Consider the following 18269-nt stretch of genomic DNA (forward strand, 5'->3'; position numbering starts at 1 on the left):
ACAATGGCATGTTTTCTGCTTCCCTTGGTATGATTTGTTTTACAAATAAAATGTAAACCTACACAACAGTAATAGATTAGTATCATTGCCAAAAGAATTGATATTTAGATTGTGAAATTTCTTACAATTTTTGTCACAGAAGCAATAAAATTTAACCAAAGAAGTGATAGTGGAATCAATAATGAGAAAACTCTAAATTTATACCAAGAACAGGTACAGAAACAGCACAGGGTTCTGCCTATGCAGTGCACTAACCTAGAATGTAGGATGATCATTTCTTCCACAAAGAAAACAGTCTGGCTCAGACTTGCACTTTTAAAACAAAACCCCAAAAGTACAAAAAGAAAGTAAAGCGAAGAGTACAATTCCACGTTGCCAATCTTTAAGAAGAACACAAAGGTAAGAGATACTTCTCCAGCCCGACTCTGGCATTCCTCTGTTAGGAAACTGAGAGACCACAGACATTTCAATCCAAAGTCGGAACTGTCTAAGTCTTCATTCAGCTTGGCCAAAGTTGCCAGCACTGAACCTGGCAGCACGTGCGCTGGAGAAGGCAGCAATACGAGCTCTGGCTTCAGCCCTGGCACGGGCTCTCGCATCCTCATCCCTCAAAGCCTCTTCATACCAGGCTGGGAAGGCGCTGGGGACTGTATCGTGGATCTTGGCCAAGAACTCGAGGACTTTCATCTTGCTGGTCTCAGCATGGGCTCTTGGACCCCAGAAGAACTGAAAGACGGGTGGGTTAGTGTTGGGTATCTGGCGGTACTCCAGGTAATTGAGACGCACCATATCTTCGGTGATGGTCTTCTTGGGATTCCCGTAAATGAAGTGGTGCTTGTCAGCATACACACCCATCATATTAAGCACTTCCCAGATATCCGCCTCCCGGGCACAGTTGCCCTTCATGAAGATCACACCCAGGACAATCATCAGGAGCCCGGTTCTGGGCATGGTGTCATCTTCGCTTGCCGTGTTATCGAAAGTGAACTCGAGCTTGTTGACGAGGGCATAGCAGTGGCGGATGGGATCCACTTCCTTCACATCGACCCCGAAAGCCAGCTCCATGTGCTCCGAGGCCCTCCTGAAGATCTCGTTGAAGTGAATCTTGTATTTCCTGACAACACACTTCAGCATGTCAGCCTTCGTGATCAGCTCCTTCTTGTGATACTTATGCAGCAGGAACTGAACCAGCAGGACCACTCTCTTGTTCAGAGGGTCGCGGCGCCAGTTCTCATAACTCTGGGGAGATGTTTGCGCAGCTGGGCCTTCGGCACTTGCCCCGCCTTCAGCACCGCCCACCGCGCCTTCAGCGGAAACTTGCATCTGGGCATCCTCCTCTGAATCAGACTCCGAACCAGTGTCCGGAGTACTGGTCGGAGGGGGGCCTCCCTGAGCTCCGCCTTCCCCGGCCAGGGGAATCAACTCTCCAGCTTCTGCAGTGCCAGGAGCACTCTGCAGGCTCTGGGCCATGCTGCGAGCTTGGCGGCGCTTCTCCTGGGCGCGGCGCCTGCTCTTTTGACCACGAGGCATGATGACTCGGCTCGGGCACAGCACTCACAAGTGCAAGCGATTAGATTGACGAAGCGGTCACCCTAAAAGATGAAGACATGGGGGGGGGGGGGAGCGCACAGCCTCAGAAGAGAGAATTGACTGTGGCTCTGAGTCAAGCCGCCACCGTCGCTGCCGCAGTGAAGAAACCCACAAGACGGGGGCAAGTGGAACGCCGTGGCCCACTTCTGCAGGGCGCGGGTGGCCGCCGACTAACTTAAGATTCTAAGTTTGACACCTGCTAGGTCCTCTGACGCCTCCTTCTGCTGGCCTCAGGCGGAGGCTTCCCAGCCCACCCGTTCCCCAGGTGGCAGTGAGAGGTGTTTAGGCCTAAATAGGCAGATTTGAAGCCACACAGCAGTTGCCAGCCAGAGAACGGGCGGGGCTTCCAGAACCACCAGGCTGAAATGCAGGCCAGAGGCACCAGCATAGTCCCGGGACTCCTGCCTCTGCTGGCCACCGAGCTCAGCATCTCACCCCCCACCCCCCGACCTCCCATCCCCCCGCAAGGCACGGGAACCTGGGAGCACTCCAAGCTACTAAACTCACCTGGCAGCTCCGCAAACCACAGGGGTTGAGGCTCAGGGGATCCTTCTGTGAGCTCCAAGGGCAGATGCAGCCCTCAGACCTCACACCTGTGTGTTTCCTGACCCCCTTCCCCCACCCTCATCAACAAGCTCCTGACTTCTCTGGCCCTGGGGAGAGCCAACCGGCCGCTCAGGTTTCCACTGCGACTTGAGTGGGCCCGAAGGAGGGACTGAGCTTTGCAGCCATCTGGAGGACCTCCCAGGACTGACATTCGGGGACCATCTGGGGTGGGTTTTTCCTTCAGGCCTCACTCTGTGTCTTACCTGAATGTTCTTTAACTGCTAGACTAACCCTCTTTTTTTTTTTTTAGCTTTTTAGGTCGCACCCGGCAATGCTCGGGGCTTACTCCTGGCTCTGCACTCAGGAATTCCTCGTGGTAGTGCTCGGGGGACCCTATGGGATGCTGGGAATGGAACCCGAGTCGGCTGCGTGCAAGGCAAATGCCCTACCCGCTGTGCTGTCGCTCCAGCCCCTTAAGCACTCTTTTGCTGGCCCCTGGCCGAACCCACCAGCTAAAGCATGCATTTGTGGAAAAGGCCATTGACATCTGTATGGTATTCTTGCCATGGGTTCATAGAGTATATTGCTATAGGAAGCTTCTATACCTAAGCTGATCAGAATTTTAAAATACTGACTTTTGTACAGATCAGACACATATTTGTTAGCTCTCAGGTGAGGTATATTTTTGATATTATTACCCTTTTAAATGCTATATTTTCCACTTCATATTCTAATTATTTTGCATGTCTAGATTACTGATTTTGCTCCCTAAAATCTCTTTGTGCATTGGAACAGTTGACAGTCCATATCCTTGGCCATTTTTTAAAATTAGAGGCTCATACATCTCTTCATTCTTCCTTCATTTTATTTTGTTAGTCTGTGTATGGTCTACTGGACACAGCGGGGCTGCTCAAGACAATAGCACAGTGCGGGCTGGAGCGATAGCACAGTGCATAGGGCGTTTGCCTTGCAAACGGCCGACCCGGGTGACCCGGGATTGATTCCTCCACCCCACTTGGAGAGCCCATCAAGCTACTGAGAGTATATCTCCTGCATGGCAAAGTCTGCCAAGCTACCCGTGATGTATTTGATATGCCAAACACAGTAACAAGTCTCACAATGGAGACGTTACTGGGCCCGCTCGAGCAAATCGATGAACAACGGGAGGACTGTGCTACAGTGCAGTGTATGCTGGCTATGGACTCTAGTTCATATCTAAATAGTAGAATTTGTATATGCTTCTGTGTCTTGTTCTGGACTTTTATTATAAATGATTTTAACATTTAATACATATGTTTACGGTTGAATTTATAACATATAAATTTTATTCCAATCTAAGTTGGCCAAAAGTTGTTACTATGATCTATTGTTGGATTTCTTTTTTTTTTTTTTTGAGGTCCTGGAGTTTGAACTCAGGTCTCATTCATGCAAGGCGTGAAATGTCATAGTAAGCCACTTCCCCAACTTAATGTGTTAAATTTTGGTCAAAGGTTTTTTCTTTCCTTCTGTCTATTATCAGTTAATTCCAACTTATTTTTTCCAAATGCAATAACCTCTAGAAAAACTTTTTTTCTGGCCCCAAAGTTTTATTTTAAGACAATCTACATTGCCATTTAATTTATTGCTATATTGGATATTAGATGAATATATTTAGAATCTCGCTACGAGGGAACTTGACTCATCGTGCTTTTCATGGTGCAAACTCATCTGGTCTTTGTTTCAAAGAGAACTAACCTTTCAAAATGGCCAAGTGGTACCGATATTCTTGTAAGGTTTGAAAGAATTCACTTAATGTGGTGTTTAGCTTTTTGCTCATCATTTGCTCTATCCTTGGATGGCAGTGGGACATTTGGGAGATTTCTCCTTCTTCGATTCAGTGGAAGTTTAATATTTATTTATAGGCCTAAGTACTTTATATTTTGCTACAAATTGTTCCTTTGTATTTGAATTTTCAAATTTAGATACATTTATGATGAAATTATTTTATGGTAGAAATTTTTGACCATTGACAGACAGTATGGAGACTAAAATAACCCAGCATTGCTGACATAGCATATGTAATCTTCAATAGTTATAGTCAGAAGTCTGAGTAAAGTAAGGTATATTATTTGATTATTTGATGTCAGGTGCGACTAAGGTCAAGTCTGGTGGTGCTGGGAGGAAGCAGACAATGGTGGAGAGAAAACCCAGGGCCCTGCTCTGCTTGAAAAAGGCATGTGCCCTGGCCACTGTGCATATTCCCGACCCCCATATTTTAATTTAAATATTGAATAAAACTGTATCTTAATTATTGTTATGGGGGCTTGCAACTCACTCCTTTACTTTAAATTCTGAGTTAAGTTGAATGCCTCATTTGCCCAACCCTGGCCCCAGTTATGAGGAATCTTTAAAGGCTTAATACTAATTCTGGTTGCAGACTTTTAAGAAAACCACTACAAAATGGTACCTGACTTTATTTTTTTAATTATGCATATTTATTAATATATATTTATATATTAAACAGCATAAATGAGATTATGCAATGTTTGCTATATTGATTGTTAATTTTCCTTTCCTTATTTTGTATTTTTATTTTTTAATTTTTAAAAAATTTTTATTAGAGAAACACCATGAGGTACTGTTGTAGACTTACAAATTTTTGTGCTTGGATTTCAATTATGCAATGATCAAACTGGGACCCGTGGTGGTAGAAAATGGGCGCTGACTTGCTTTAATATTTGCTCATCATAGTCTTCCTTTGGAAACTTTGAGCAACAAAATCACCTTATGTGAGTCTGTTAAAAAGTATTAGTATGGGGGCTGGAGCAATAGCACAGCGGGTGGGGCATTTGCTTTGCACCCAGCTGACCCGCGTTCGATTCCCAGCATCCCATATGGTTCCATGAGCATTGCGAGGAGTAATTTCTGAGTGCAGAGCCAGGTGTGACCCAAAAAGCAAAAAAAAGGTATTAATGTTGAGAATATAAAATTCTTGTATTGATCTGGATGAAAATTAGATAAAGTATATAAAAAAAGGGGGCCAGGTCAGAATTCAAAGAAATGAAGTACATGGTTTGCATGCAAGCAAGAAGGCTTGGGTTTGTATGGTCACCAAAGCAGAAAGACCAGAGTTGTCCCAGAGTATTGCTCAAAACATATATATATATATTTACATATATTTTATATGTATATATACACATAAACACATATATTAAAATAATTTGTCAGGTTTACAAATACTAGTTATTTCAAAATTTTATGGGGTTGGGAGAAATTATTTGGCCTTCTAAGTAGTATTTGGGGAGTCCAGGGTTTTTGTAGTAGAAAAGTAGGTCAATGCTAAGTCTTGGTGATGTGCTGTTCAGGCCCAGTAGTGTTTGGGGGCCACTAGGGCCATACCTGGTTGTTCTCAGGCACCTTTAGGGCTATGTCTGGTGGTACTCAAGGTGCCATTTGGATCCAAGAATTAAACTTGGGTCCTTATGACTCTGTTCCTTGAGCTATCTTCCTATCCACTATTGAACTGAAACTTTGACAAAGTCCTAGAAGACTGTCTTGATCACCTTTTTAGGTTTCTCTGTGTGTATTTATGTGTTTTGGTTGTTTTTTTGGTTTGGGGGCCACAATCAGCAGTTTTTAGGACATACTTCTGGCTCCATACTCAGTGCTTACTCTTGGCGGTATTCAGGGGATCATATGTGGTACCAGGGATCAAACCACAATTGGCATGTAAGGTAAATGCCTTAATCTCTGTATTCTCCCTCCAGCCCTTACTGCATAATAAGTTCTATAAATTTGATTTAAAATAACCCCCATGGTAGGATAACATTGGTTTGTCCTTTCTCCTGGGCCACAGGGAGCTTGGGTTTTCTGAATTGCACCCATTTACAGTGCCCCCGAGGCACTGCCATTCCTCTGTGTTTATCCTTAACTTCTCTGTGCTCTCTTCCCGAACCAATTAATCACCCATTTCTCCTAAGCAGTACCTGTAACTTCTAAAGTCAAATTCTTCATAAATCTCTGGATTTGTATTTGCAAGTGAAATACTGCTTTTTTCTTTCCCTTATGTCCTTTTGCACAGTTTACTTTAGAGCAGTGTCCTTTATGTATAGACACAGGAATACAGTTAATGCTATGCTTTTGCAACTGGAGAGTTAACTGACTCCGGATAATATTCATTCCTGGGCTCTCAACTTAAGCTTCAGTTGCCCTTAGTTCCTGGCACCCCAAAAGCAGGGTCCTGACGAGGAACTGGATGGACCCTGGGCAAGTTGTTAGCTACCCTGGCATCGAAATGGGCCTGTCCAAGCGCCATAATACTTAACTCTTAAGAGCACAGTCACGGACCAATTCTGTCATGATCCAAAGAGTAACAACTGGATTAGGACCCTACTAGGGTTAGGAAAGACTAATCTGGCCTGAGCATTGTAGTTTGGGATCTATAGTGAGATGTCCCCAGGAGAGCCACCCTACAAGCTTAATATATCTCTTACTGTGTCCATACAAAATGAGTATTATTATTTTGAAGTAGAATTAAGATGAATGTTTAAATGGGTATTGGACTAAGGAAAGGAGAAACACACCCCTAGGTGGTATATCTCCATTGAGCTGGATCTCCTGGCTGCAGGAAATCTCTGTCTTCCTTCCAGGTTTCATAGGTTGATTCTGCTACCTGACCTAGGTGTGTTTGCTACCCCCAATGCTTGGAGATTGGGGGCGAGACCAAGGCTGCCAGAGGGAGCATGGAGAAACTAGCATGGGGGACAGGAGGAGACTGGAATGAGGGGCAGTGTGAAACTGGAATGGGGTGCATAGTTAGTGATACTGGAACAGGCGCCTGGGGAGAATGGAATAAATGGCAACTGATCACCAGACAACCTGTTCCCTCCTTCATGTGTCTGCTGGCAGTGGCTGCAGGCCGGGGTGGGGAGGCAGCTCATGGCCACCGAACATACTTGGTGGGCTAGAGAGAGACCGCCACCACCGCCGCACTCATTTATTTTGTGATTTCACACCCCATTTCTTGTCTCTTTTCAGCATTCCAGATGCAACTCATTTGATGTTGTTTTCGTAGGGTCTAACTCTCAAGTGTCTTGTTGACTGGTTCGCTTTTATAAAAGACTTTAGGTAAAGATTCATTAGAAGGGTTCAGATTGCTGGCCAAACTGTTTTCTTTCAACTGTAAGACTGATGTTCCCTAGCTGACTGTCAGGCAGAAGTTGTTCTTATCTCCTGGAAGCTAAGAGGGCCATTTCTAGCTACATGGTGCTTTCCATTTTCAAAGTCATCTGAGGAGAATCTCCATCATATAGAATCCTAAGCACTCTGAATCCCTTGTAACAGGAAGGAGTCTTGTTTCTTTAAAGGGCCTGCCTCATTGGGTTATGTCTAACAAAGATAATCTCCTTTTCTTACGGTCAGCTGTGCCTTATACCATTACCTAATGACTGGAACAGTGGCCTGTCATGTTCACAGGTGCTACCTCCTCTCAACAGGAGGTAATTATACAAAGGTGTGAGCCATTGCCAGAAATCTTAAAACTGCCTGCCGCACATAGGAAAAAGTAAATGATAGAATTTCTGAGCACAAAAGTAGCCATTGTGCTCTAAATTTCATATATTGTACAAAATTTATAATGAACATTTTTAGATCTCAAATGCTATGCTTTAAAAAAATTATCATCTGGAAAAGGTGTGTCTACTAGCTATTAGTAGTCATCAGGCAATAGCTTAAATGGAGTCTTTGCCACAGAGGGCAAAAATCAGGTCTCTAATCACCAAACTGAAAGACCATATTGAAACATTAAACTTCACAGTTCATTAGTTTAGGAACTAGTTTCTTTGGGCTTATTATTCAGTTCACAGAGACATATAAGTTATCTTGCATGTGAGCAACCCCAGTTCAAGCCCCCCAGCACTATCAGGAGTGACCTCTGAGTACTGTGGGGTATAGCCCAAACAGATATAAAAAATAAAGACCCCCAAACCGGAAATCCAAAACCAATTACTATGCCAAGAGAGGGTTATGTAGTAATGAACAACCCTCATCTGTTTTCTCAACATATTACTGGGAATTTTTTTTTTAATTTTTTTCCCCTTTATTTTATTTTATTTTATTTAAAGTTGTAGATTTACAATTTTTTGTGCTTTGGTTTCAATTATACAATGATCAGATACCCATCCCTCCACCAGTGCCCATTTTCCACCACCATGGATAATATCCCTCCCACCCTCATCCCCCCATCCCCCCTGTCTCTGTGGCAGGGCAATCCCCTGTGTTCTCTCTCTCCTTTTGGGTGTTGTGGTCTGCAAAAGAGGCATTGAGTGGCAAACATGTTCAGTCCATAGTCTACTTTCGACATGCATCTCCCCTCCTGGGAGGATCCTCCAAACATCCTTTATTTGGTGCTCCCTTCTCTATCTGAACAGCCCTTTCCTCTAGGATACCCGTCTGGCCTCTAAGTTATGGAGTAATCCTCCTGGTGCTGATCTCAGCTATTCTTGGGTATTAATCTCATACTTTGTTACTTTATATTCCCCATTACTGGGAATTTTACATTGTTTAGAGTTATTCATTTTTCATTATAAATGTAAAAAACAATAAATTGGTCTTACAGCCTAGTATTTTCAAAGGGATAGCAATGGATAAATAACAAAATAAGGACTGATACATGGAACACTCAACACCTGTGCATCTTTTAACTAGCTGTCTAGTCTTAGTTTCTGTTGCGAGAGGTTGTTCTCAAAATTTCCTTGACAGTTGTAAGCAACTTTGCTCAGTTTCATTATTGCAACCAACTCAGTTCAAAAATTTTGTTTCTTAGCTCTTTCTCTGCAATATTGCTTTTAATTTTGGTACTCATAAAATTACTCTTAACCACATTATTCATGATAGAATCATCTTAAACATCTTAAGTTGTATAAGACCTTAGAAAATATGTTCTTAAATCAGCTCTTAGAGAAACTCTTTTAATCTCTTAGACAATGAGTCATCCTTTACACTTCAAGTAAAATATGGAATCCCAAGTCAGATTTATTCATTTTTTATTTGGTTTTTGTTTTGAAGGACTACACTAGCCGTGCTCAAGGTTTACTCCTGAGTCTACTTGGCAGTGCTCAAGGGACCATATAGGGTTCCAGAGATTGAACCAGGGATGGTCTTGTGTAAAGCAAATGCCCTGCCCATTGTATTATTGCCCTGGCCCCAGGATTTATGCACTCATACAGTAAGCGAACATGGTCTATGCACCAATTTGATTTCGCTTATGTCACTCCTACTTTAGTGCTTTTTTGTATACAAAATACTATAATCCTTAGTTCAGCTATTGTTTATTGGTAAGCAAATTGGCCATGCAATATGTTGGGAGATTAGGATAAAATGATGAGCAAAATACGGGCAGATCCTGCTCCATGAAGCTTCCATCTAGTGCAAATATTGCCAACATTTTTGACACTTTTCAGACAAAAAAATTAGTGCCATCTGGAAACCTACATTCTTTAACAAACAGCATAACCCCCATTTGTGCCCTAGGTCACTACCACCCCTCCTGCCAATAATTCCAGCTGAGGCAGTATGGCCCACTTTATGAAACACATATCTAGTGGGAGAGACTAGTCAAATCAGTTCATTTTATGCTTATATGCATTTATAACAAACTGGGAAAGGTTGCGAATTAAAAGAACAAGGATGTATGCCACAAAGTAGTGGCATACTATCTGAGTAAGTAATTTGGGAAGGCTATCCTGAATATAGCCTTTTCATCTAATCTGAATAAAAGAATGAATGTGAATTAGATTAATAAGGTATCTGAAGACTCTTGCTCAGGTAAGTTGCCTATGAAAAGGTCTAGTTGAAGTATAGGCAAATGACTAGAAGAACAATGGCTTGAATGTAAAAAGTGAAGTATGGAGTTTGGGTTTCTTCTTAGATGTAAACTTAAACTACGTAAGTCTTCACTGGACATTATGCCTAGGTTCTTGGAAACTGAAACTAAGTGAAAATACATCAATTCAACCATATTTCACCAGTATTGGGGAGGAAACAGGATTTTATCATAGGCTACTTAATAGGTGTTAAGTTCCTACAGCACATTTCTCATGGCAGTAAATCATCTATGGGGTTGGGTTAATGGCTCTAAGGATAGTAGTGCATGATTCCACATGGCTGTTCTGGGTTTGATTCTTGGTACCATGTGCTTTCCTGAGCACCTCCAGGGGTGATCTCTGGGAATTCTGCCAGGTGTATCTCCCAGTTGGGTATGGTCCCGCCATAATCTAAAATATTACTAAACTTCTGGAGACCCAGAACATTTACAATATTAAGCAATTACTTGTCTTCATTCATTGTCTAACTCTTTTATAACCATTCGTAGGTTTACTTATTTCACCCCTGGGAGTTGGGAATTTAACCCTGGACCCCACACTTACAAGGAATGATCTACCGATACTCTGCATCCTGGCCTCCAGTTCAGAGATGTATTCAGTCAGAGCCCATGCTGGGGACTTAGGGCTCAAGGTGGGAACTAACCCTGAACAGGATGTCATTCAGTCATAGGTGTGCTGATAGGCATACGCACATTCACACAGACTGGGAAGATGTAGACATGCCAATGAACTTAACATGTGCATCTTTGGTATGTGCGAAGAAAACCGGAGCACCTCGAAAAGAACAAAGCTGGAGGATCTTGAGAAAACTCACACTGAAAGAATGAGAATATACTATTCTGCAAGTGTACATTTTACCAAGAATAGGGATAGCAAGATAGTTGTAATTTGAAAGTATGGTGATTCACTATAGTACATAGTCCTGGGAAAGTTTAGGAAATAGGGCACATGCCTTCATGCGGCCAACAATGGTTCCATCCCCCAACGTTGCATATTGTCCACTAAGCCCCAACAGGAGTGATCCCTGAGCACAGAAGGGTGCACACGCACGTGCGTGCGCACACACACACACACACCCTCCCTCCAGTATGCCTGACATGGTTGAAATGACTTTGATAGCAAATTTACTTACCTGAAAGATATCGAGTAAGTAGGGACCTGAAGATTGCTCGGTAGTCAAGTGCCTAACTTGCAAGCATGACACCATGATTTTAATCCCTAGAACCTTCCCACATGTCAAGTACAATCCAACTGGCACTACTGTTTGTGATCTCTGGGTGCTGCAGCAAAGTATGCAATTTTGTCTCACAGCAATTGAGGAATAGGTGTGCATTATAACTGAGGAGTGGTCCTGGGAAGCACTATAACTAAAGTGTGCACTAGCAACACAGCTAGAGTGTGTGACCGCAGGTAATCATTGCAACCCACATGTCAGGAGTACCATATGTGAATACTTCCAATCACTGCCATGACAACAGAAAAAGATGGAGGGAAGGGGAAAATATTGGGTAAGAAGAAATTTATGTGAAACTGAATATGCGAGGGGATGTCTAGACTTGACATTCACAGGAAAAAAACACGAATGAGATTGACGAAAGAGAACAAAGAGATCTTACGAAAGCAGTTCACCTTTTCAGGAGTGATAGTGAAGCTTACTCATTGTAAAAGTTTTGGAATATAGAGATGTAATTTAATCACCCAGGAATTATTTGCACAAATATAGAAATTATTAAGATTTTGGTGCCAGTCCTTGAAGTTTTCGTATCTAACAATCTTTTGGGGGGTGAGTCTTTGGGCTACCCCCATTTATGCACATGCTTCCTTCTGGCTCTGCATTCAGAAGTTACACCTGATATGCTCAGGGGACCATATGAGATGCTGGGCACCAGACCTGGGTTGGCTACAAGCAAGGCAAGCATCCAACCTGCTGTATTATATCGCCCTGCTCCCTCCGATAAACATTTTTACTACTTAGTCCTCCATTGTTTAAAACCAAGTTGTGGCCTTAATTAGTAGATACAGTAAGTCCTCACTGTTAATAAATAAACCCATTCACAATACTATTAAAGTAAACCCATTCACAATACTATTAAAGTAGTGAATAAATGCAGTCTATAGTGTTAAACCTATATTTACCTATAAACCTGTTTTGCAAAATACAGTTCTACAGTTCTAGGCATAATTTGCTTCAGAGAAACTTTACTGTCACTGTTTGAAAACCACCAAAAAGCCTATGATCTGCTGGCCTCATGTTGCTATGCAAAGAACAACACATTAAATGCATATTAGGATGGTGAAGTAGAACAACTCATTATCAGCATTTGCTAGATGCAGTCATTTGTGTTCCTAAGTTAAAATGAATATTATCTGGTTTTCTCTAATTTGATTTTAACTTGAACAGCTTTTAAAAATGTAAGTGTCTACAAGCATCATGCATTTGCTAATGCACCTACAATCCATCTGAAAAAAAACATGATTGTGTGCATTGTACTTACATGAAAATGCGATGTTGATGGTAAAACATATTGTAATTAATGTTTATTATTTAGTATTTACATTAGGGAGGCCCTTTGGTGTTTTCGGCAGTGTAGTATATGGGCTCTTTTTCAACTATATATAATATGAGACACCAGCAAGCTAAGCCTTAGGATGAGTGATATAAATTTTTCCCTCAGAATAAATCAACAAGCCTTAAATTAACTTCTTTGTTTTTTAGAGTTGTTACTAGAATTTAAGACACTCTTTAATTATTAATTCCAGATTCCATTGCATCTACATTTAATGTTGTGATAACTATTAAGGCATGTGTGCATGTATTGTCATTTTAAGGAAATTACTCATAAAGAACGTTGGGCTTTTAAATAAAACTGCATTCCATTCATTTTTAGTTGTAAGCTATAGCACTGTAGCACTGTCATCCCGTTGTTCTTCGATTTGCTTGAGTGGATACCAGTTGTGTCTCCATTGTGAGACTTATTACTGTTTTTGGCATTTCAAATACTCCATGGGGAGCTTGCCAGGCTCTCTGAGAGGGATGGAGGAACTGAACCTGGGTTCACTGCGTGCAAGGTAAACACCCTACCCGCTGTACTATAGTGCAATCATTCTATATCTTGTAATCTATATCTTTAAGAATTTTATCTTAGCAAGTAGTTTTAACGCAAGTTTTAATGACTATTTTTAAAGTGTTGAGTAATTTAAACAGCAGGAAATCTTTAAGATATTGATGGCACTGAACTAGAAGATATAGTTAAAGAACAGAGAGAAAAGTATATGATAGAGAATCATTTGAAAAATCTCAGAAAGTCATTTTAAGGGCGAGGGATATGACTGAAAGTGCTTGAGCACATGATTTGCATGAAAGAGCTGCAGATTCCATGTCTGGCAGTATGTAGATCTTAAGGACTGCCTAGAATTACCCCAGACAAAAAAAAAAAAACCTTTTCAGCAATAGTATAGCATATAGGGTGTTTGCCTTGCTCTCTGCCAACCCAGGTTTGATCTCTGCCACCCCATATGAGTGAGTACCTGCAGGAGTGATTCCTGACTGCAGAGGTAGGAGTAACCCCTGAAAATCTCTGTGGGGTCAAAAACTGAACAAAAAGAAAGAAAAGGGTTTTTATTCTCATTTATACTTCTACATTGCCAAACCTTTTATTACTTTAATGAAACTAGTTTCTGTTTCCCTTTCCTGATTCTTTCACTCATAATTGGCTTACCTAAAGAATGGAAGATTGGCTTACCAAGAATGGAAGGCCATGTAGCAATGACCTAGCTAAAGCTGCACCAGACACATCAACTTTAGACAAGAACGCCATGGAGAAATCAAAGAGAACAAAACTAAATAAAACAAAACAGCATATACATACACACTTCATGAAACATTTATGACACTGGCAGAAACATGTAAATCATAATAGCAATCTGTTCGTTGACAAGATCAATTTTGGACCATTATGCACTAATAAGCTCACATTCAAGCATATTCATAATAGCCGTCCTAGATGGTGTGTGGGAAGGGGAGTTTTTCCTCTTGATTTTTGAAGAACAAAGGCATTTTTATTTCATGGAAGCCCATATAAGATACATAGTATCGAAATAGTTTTTTTTTTTCTTTTTGGGTCACACCTGGCGAAACACAGGGGTTACTCCTGGTTCTCTATTCAGGAATTACTCCTGGTGGTGCTCAGGGGACTATATGGGATGCTGGGAATTGAACCCGGGTTGGCTGCATGCAAGGCAAACGCCCTACCCGCTGTGCTATCGCTCCAGCCTCTTTAGTATTGAAATAGACACTTTTTGTGAGAAGAAAATTGGATATGAATGAAAACTGCTGCTAAATAAAGAGGAAGTAACATATTATTTCAGTGTTTTTAGACAAATTTTTTGATCATCTTCAGTCTGAGGATCATGGGTATATATTATTTTTTACTATCTCATGGATGGCAAAGGAAACTGAGCTATGCAGTTAAGTTCTGTGATTTACTTGAAGTAGAACATACGTTTCAGAGCAACTGCTAAAGATTGGACTATTTTTCCATTCCTCCTATTCCCAAGAACCAAATTGCTCTAAATTAGCAATAGAGGTTTTCTAGGAGAAATTTCTTTGGTGACAGTTGATTTAAAATGCTGAAAGCTGGAAAAGAACATTTTTTGATTAATGAAATATATTAGTAAAATGTTTGAAAATAAAGTCAGCAGGAAAGAATAAAGGAAGAAATTGGGATATTACGTAAAGATGATTAGAATGAGTCAGAAAGCTCCTTTTCCATTGTATAGTAAAGTGTTGACCTTGCCTTGTACATACTAGTTAGGGGTATAATTGATGCTCATATGTGCCTGGTAACTTATTTAGACATTAAAGATATTTGGTGATTTCAGGATTAACAAATTAATGGGAAAAGACAATATATTAACATAACAATTTTTTCATAAAATTTAGAGATTGTTATTTTCAATGTTCTCATGTTATTTTAAGTTCCAATTTAACAATGTTAGCTAATGAGTCTAATGGATAGATTAGACCTAAAATTTGCTCTTAAGAGCTAACATAATCCCTGTGTGGTTCTTCTGAGTAGTTTTAAAATCAGTTAACCATCATTACAGTAGTGTTGTATGTAAAATGTAACGCACAAAGGAAATATATATATTTTTCTTAAGCTCCTTTGCAAATTGGCTGATTTTTCGTGGTTTTGGCTGTTTGTTTGGGCTTGACTCCAAGTGAAGCTAGGATCCAAGTCAGCTACATGTATTTATAATCCTGTTTGTACCAGAGGCTATATGTAGTCTGTTATCATGGAAATTTAGTACCATATGCACCCCAACAAGTTCAAGGCCCAAATCACACAAACAAAGGTTTCAGTTTATGTTAATTAATATCCCATTGGCAGAGCAAGACATATGTCTAAACTGCATATCTGTCCATCCTGGATGTATATTGTTCTCATCTAAGTGGGTTAAATGGAGGTCGGGCATGAATATATTTACTCAATCTAATACACCATCCATACCTTAAACTTAAATTCATCTTTGAGTTTCTAATATGAATCTTCAGCTCACAAACTATTTATTACTTTTGTTACACCTAAGAAAATAGAAAAGTAATCAGAAGTATGTTAAGGTCAGCAGATTTATAAGACATTAATAAATTCATTATTAAAAGTTATCAGAAATTAATAATCAAGTCAGTACCACCTGGAAATCTACCTTCTACAAGGAACGAATAGGAAGCACTTCCAGAACAGGAAGTGACCCCCAATTGCACCAGAAGGTACTACTTCCCGCCTGAGTGGTTCCAGTGTTCCCCAGTGGATGGAGCTATTCACTTTGGGAAATACTTCTGGATGGTATAATTTCATATTAATTTTTAGAAACACGAAGGCATACACTAGCCCATTGCCTTGCTGTTTGATACATAAAATCGTTGTATTTTAAAAGTTTTTTTTCAGGGGGGGTGCAAAAATTTAAATAGCATATTTATTGATTGGGCTTCATAAAGAGTGGGAATTTTTGAATAAGCGAAGTTTGGCAATTTTCTTACCAGGGCTATCATATTCAGAGAAAAACAGTTGTTAATCCCAGCTCTGTGAAGGAAACTGAGCTATCATCTTGCTTTCTGTGAGGACATAATGAAATCTGATTTACTGCTTTGTATTTTTAAAGCCATTGGCAACCATGAGACCGCCTTCAGGCTCAGTTTTTACTGAATAGTTTAATTTGGTCACTTGCTTATATTTTATCTTTTCAAGTTTAGTAATGTTAAGATTTCTGGAATTCACTTGATGGCTTAGGACAAAGTATTGCTTCATAAATAAATTCTGTAATCAAGGACATTCTAAAACCACACATAAAAAAGGAATCCAGGATTTCTGAAGTTTGATATATTGCCATGACAATTTTATTTACTGTAATTTTGTCATGAAGTGGGGCTGGAGCGATAGCACAGCGGATAGGGCATTTGCCTTGCAGGCTGCCAACCCGGGTTCGATTCCCAGCATTCCAAATGGTCTCCCAAGCACTGCCAGGAGTGATTCCTGAGTACAGAGCCAGGAGAAACCCCCAAGCATTGCCAGATTATGACCCAAAAAGCAAAAATAAATTGTCACAAAGATTGCTTTGGGCAGTAGAATGAATTTATTCTGCAAAATTAAAATGATTTTGCTCATGGTAAAGTTAGTAATGTTTGCTGAATGAAGAGACACCTCTAGATGAAGAAAGAGACACTTCTAGATTGCCACTGAGGGAGAAGGCGTCTACATGTCACTGACCTTCTGAGTAGTAAGAAAGAACTCTCATGTAATTTTATTTGGAGCATGTATTTTGGAAATCACAAAGTTTCTTGATCTTTCTTCCTGAGTTAAAAAATGCTATAATAAAATGCAAAGTAAAATTCCTTAATGTAGCTATAAACTTGTCCTTAATACTTGTGTGCTGATTGATTGAATAATACCTTTTTATTACACACAAGTACTCATTTACATATATGCACATATACAAATACAAATAACATAAGTCAACTTGGAATTTTAGGACTTCATAATAGTGACTAGCTGAGTAGTTTGCCAGTACCACTGAAAAATAAAAATGCAGGACTCCTCTAAAAAGAAATAGCTATTAAGGATTTCAAGATAATGAGAAGAGAGTATTAAAGCAAGCATGGGACATGCTAAGCTTGGTTCTCTGTTCAACTTTATAGGTATTAAGTTCAGGAAGCTGGCCCTAAAAGTGTGTACTATCTGATGAGACTTTTCGAATGCCTTTAAAAATAGATTTTGTTTTGTTTTAAAGATAATTAAAGTTAATTTAATTATCTTTAAATTTAGGGATTATTATTATACCTAGCAATGCTCAGGGCTTACTCCTTGTTCTGCCCTCAAGGATTACTCCTGACAGAACCCCAATCACTATATGCAGTTCCATTTGTCGAACCCACATCAGATACACTGTAAGACAAGCGCCTTAACTACTGTCCTATCTATCTGGGTACAATGTGTTTTTATTCATGCAACAGAAATAATGAATCCTTGTCTTTGGGGAAGTTACTTAATAAATTCCTTTGAGCATATGTACATATAAAAACGCGTGTAATAAATTAGATGAAACTATGTTCCTGTACTTATTTATATATAATCTTTTAGCATGAAGAGTTTACATAATTATCTTGCTATTTGTTATATAACCAAAGCCTTTGCTATCCCTGGGTTATGATGTCCCAAATCGTCTCAATATCTCATCTAATTCCCACCTTGAGTAGAAGTGAAAATCAGCATTCTTTAACTTTTTCATCACCAGTTTAAAATTTCATGTGGTTTATTCTGAATTCTCTAAGATTTCTTCCCATTAAGACCTCTTGACCTGACATTTGAAGATCAGTGTGTCTTATATTCAGAAGAGTATTCTGTATTCTTTTACTATTTTCATTTCCTTATTATTGGAAAGGATTCTAGGTAGAGGTGTGTGACAGTGACACTGAGTGACTTCCAGACATAAGTTAAAGAACAATCCTCTGCTACATCTTGATAAAATTCCATGATATAAAAAACAATCCAGAAAACCGAAGGATAAGATAGCATGTGAGCATAGAGAGACCACACAGAAGAACACTAAAGTAGCAGATATGTGAATAGGGCATTTTATAACTGCCAATATAGCTCTGGCACTAAACAAATTCAGCTGAGAAAGTAATTTCAGCCATTAGGTTATTTCAGCCATTGTTATCTGTATCAGAACTGTCCATTCTAGCCTGACTGAATTCAGAGAATGTTAAGAAAT

The 18269-nt window shown here is 40.1% G+C and overlaps 1 protein-coding gene across 1 annotated transcript; it reads right to left on the minus strand.

Annotated features, from left to right (window-relative positions):
- Window positions 1-495: 495 nt before the first annotated feature.
- LOC130039273 (melanoma-associated antigen B18-like) lies at window positions 496-1530 on the minus strand. The gene has a single exon (XM_056131119.1). The coding sequence runs from the start codon at window positions 1528-1530 to the stop codon at window positions 496-498; it is 1035 nt and encodes a 344-aa protein (XP_055987094.1).
- Between the last annotated feature and the right edge of the window lie 16739 nt (window positions 1531-18269).

The sequence above is a fragment of the Sorex fumeus genome, unplaced genomic scaffold, assembly GCF_029834395.1.
Source record: "Sorex fumeus unplaced genomic scaffold, SorFum_2.1 ptg000086l, whole genome shotgun sequence".
In the NCBI taxonomy this organism is placed as follows: domain Eukaryota; kingdom Metazoa; phylum Chordata; class Mammalia; order Eulipotyphla; family Soricidae; genus Sorex; species Sorex fumeus.

Bases quoted from the DNA above. Each gene is read 5' to 3' on its own strand.
- LOC130039273 (XM_056131119.1), bottom strand. From the start codon at position 1,530: ATGCCTCGTGGTCAAAAGAGCAGGCGCCGCGCCCAGGAGAAGCGCCGC.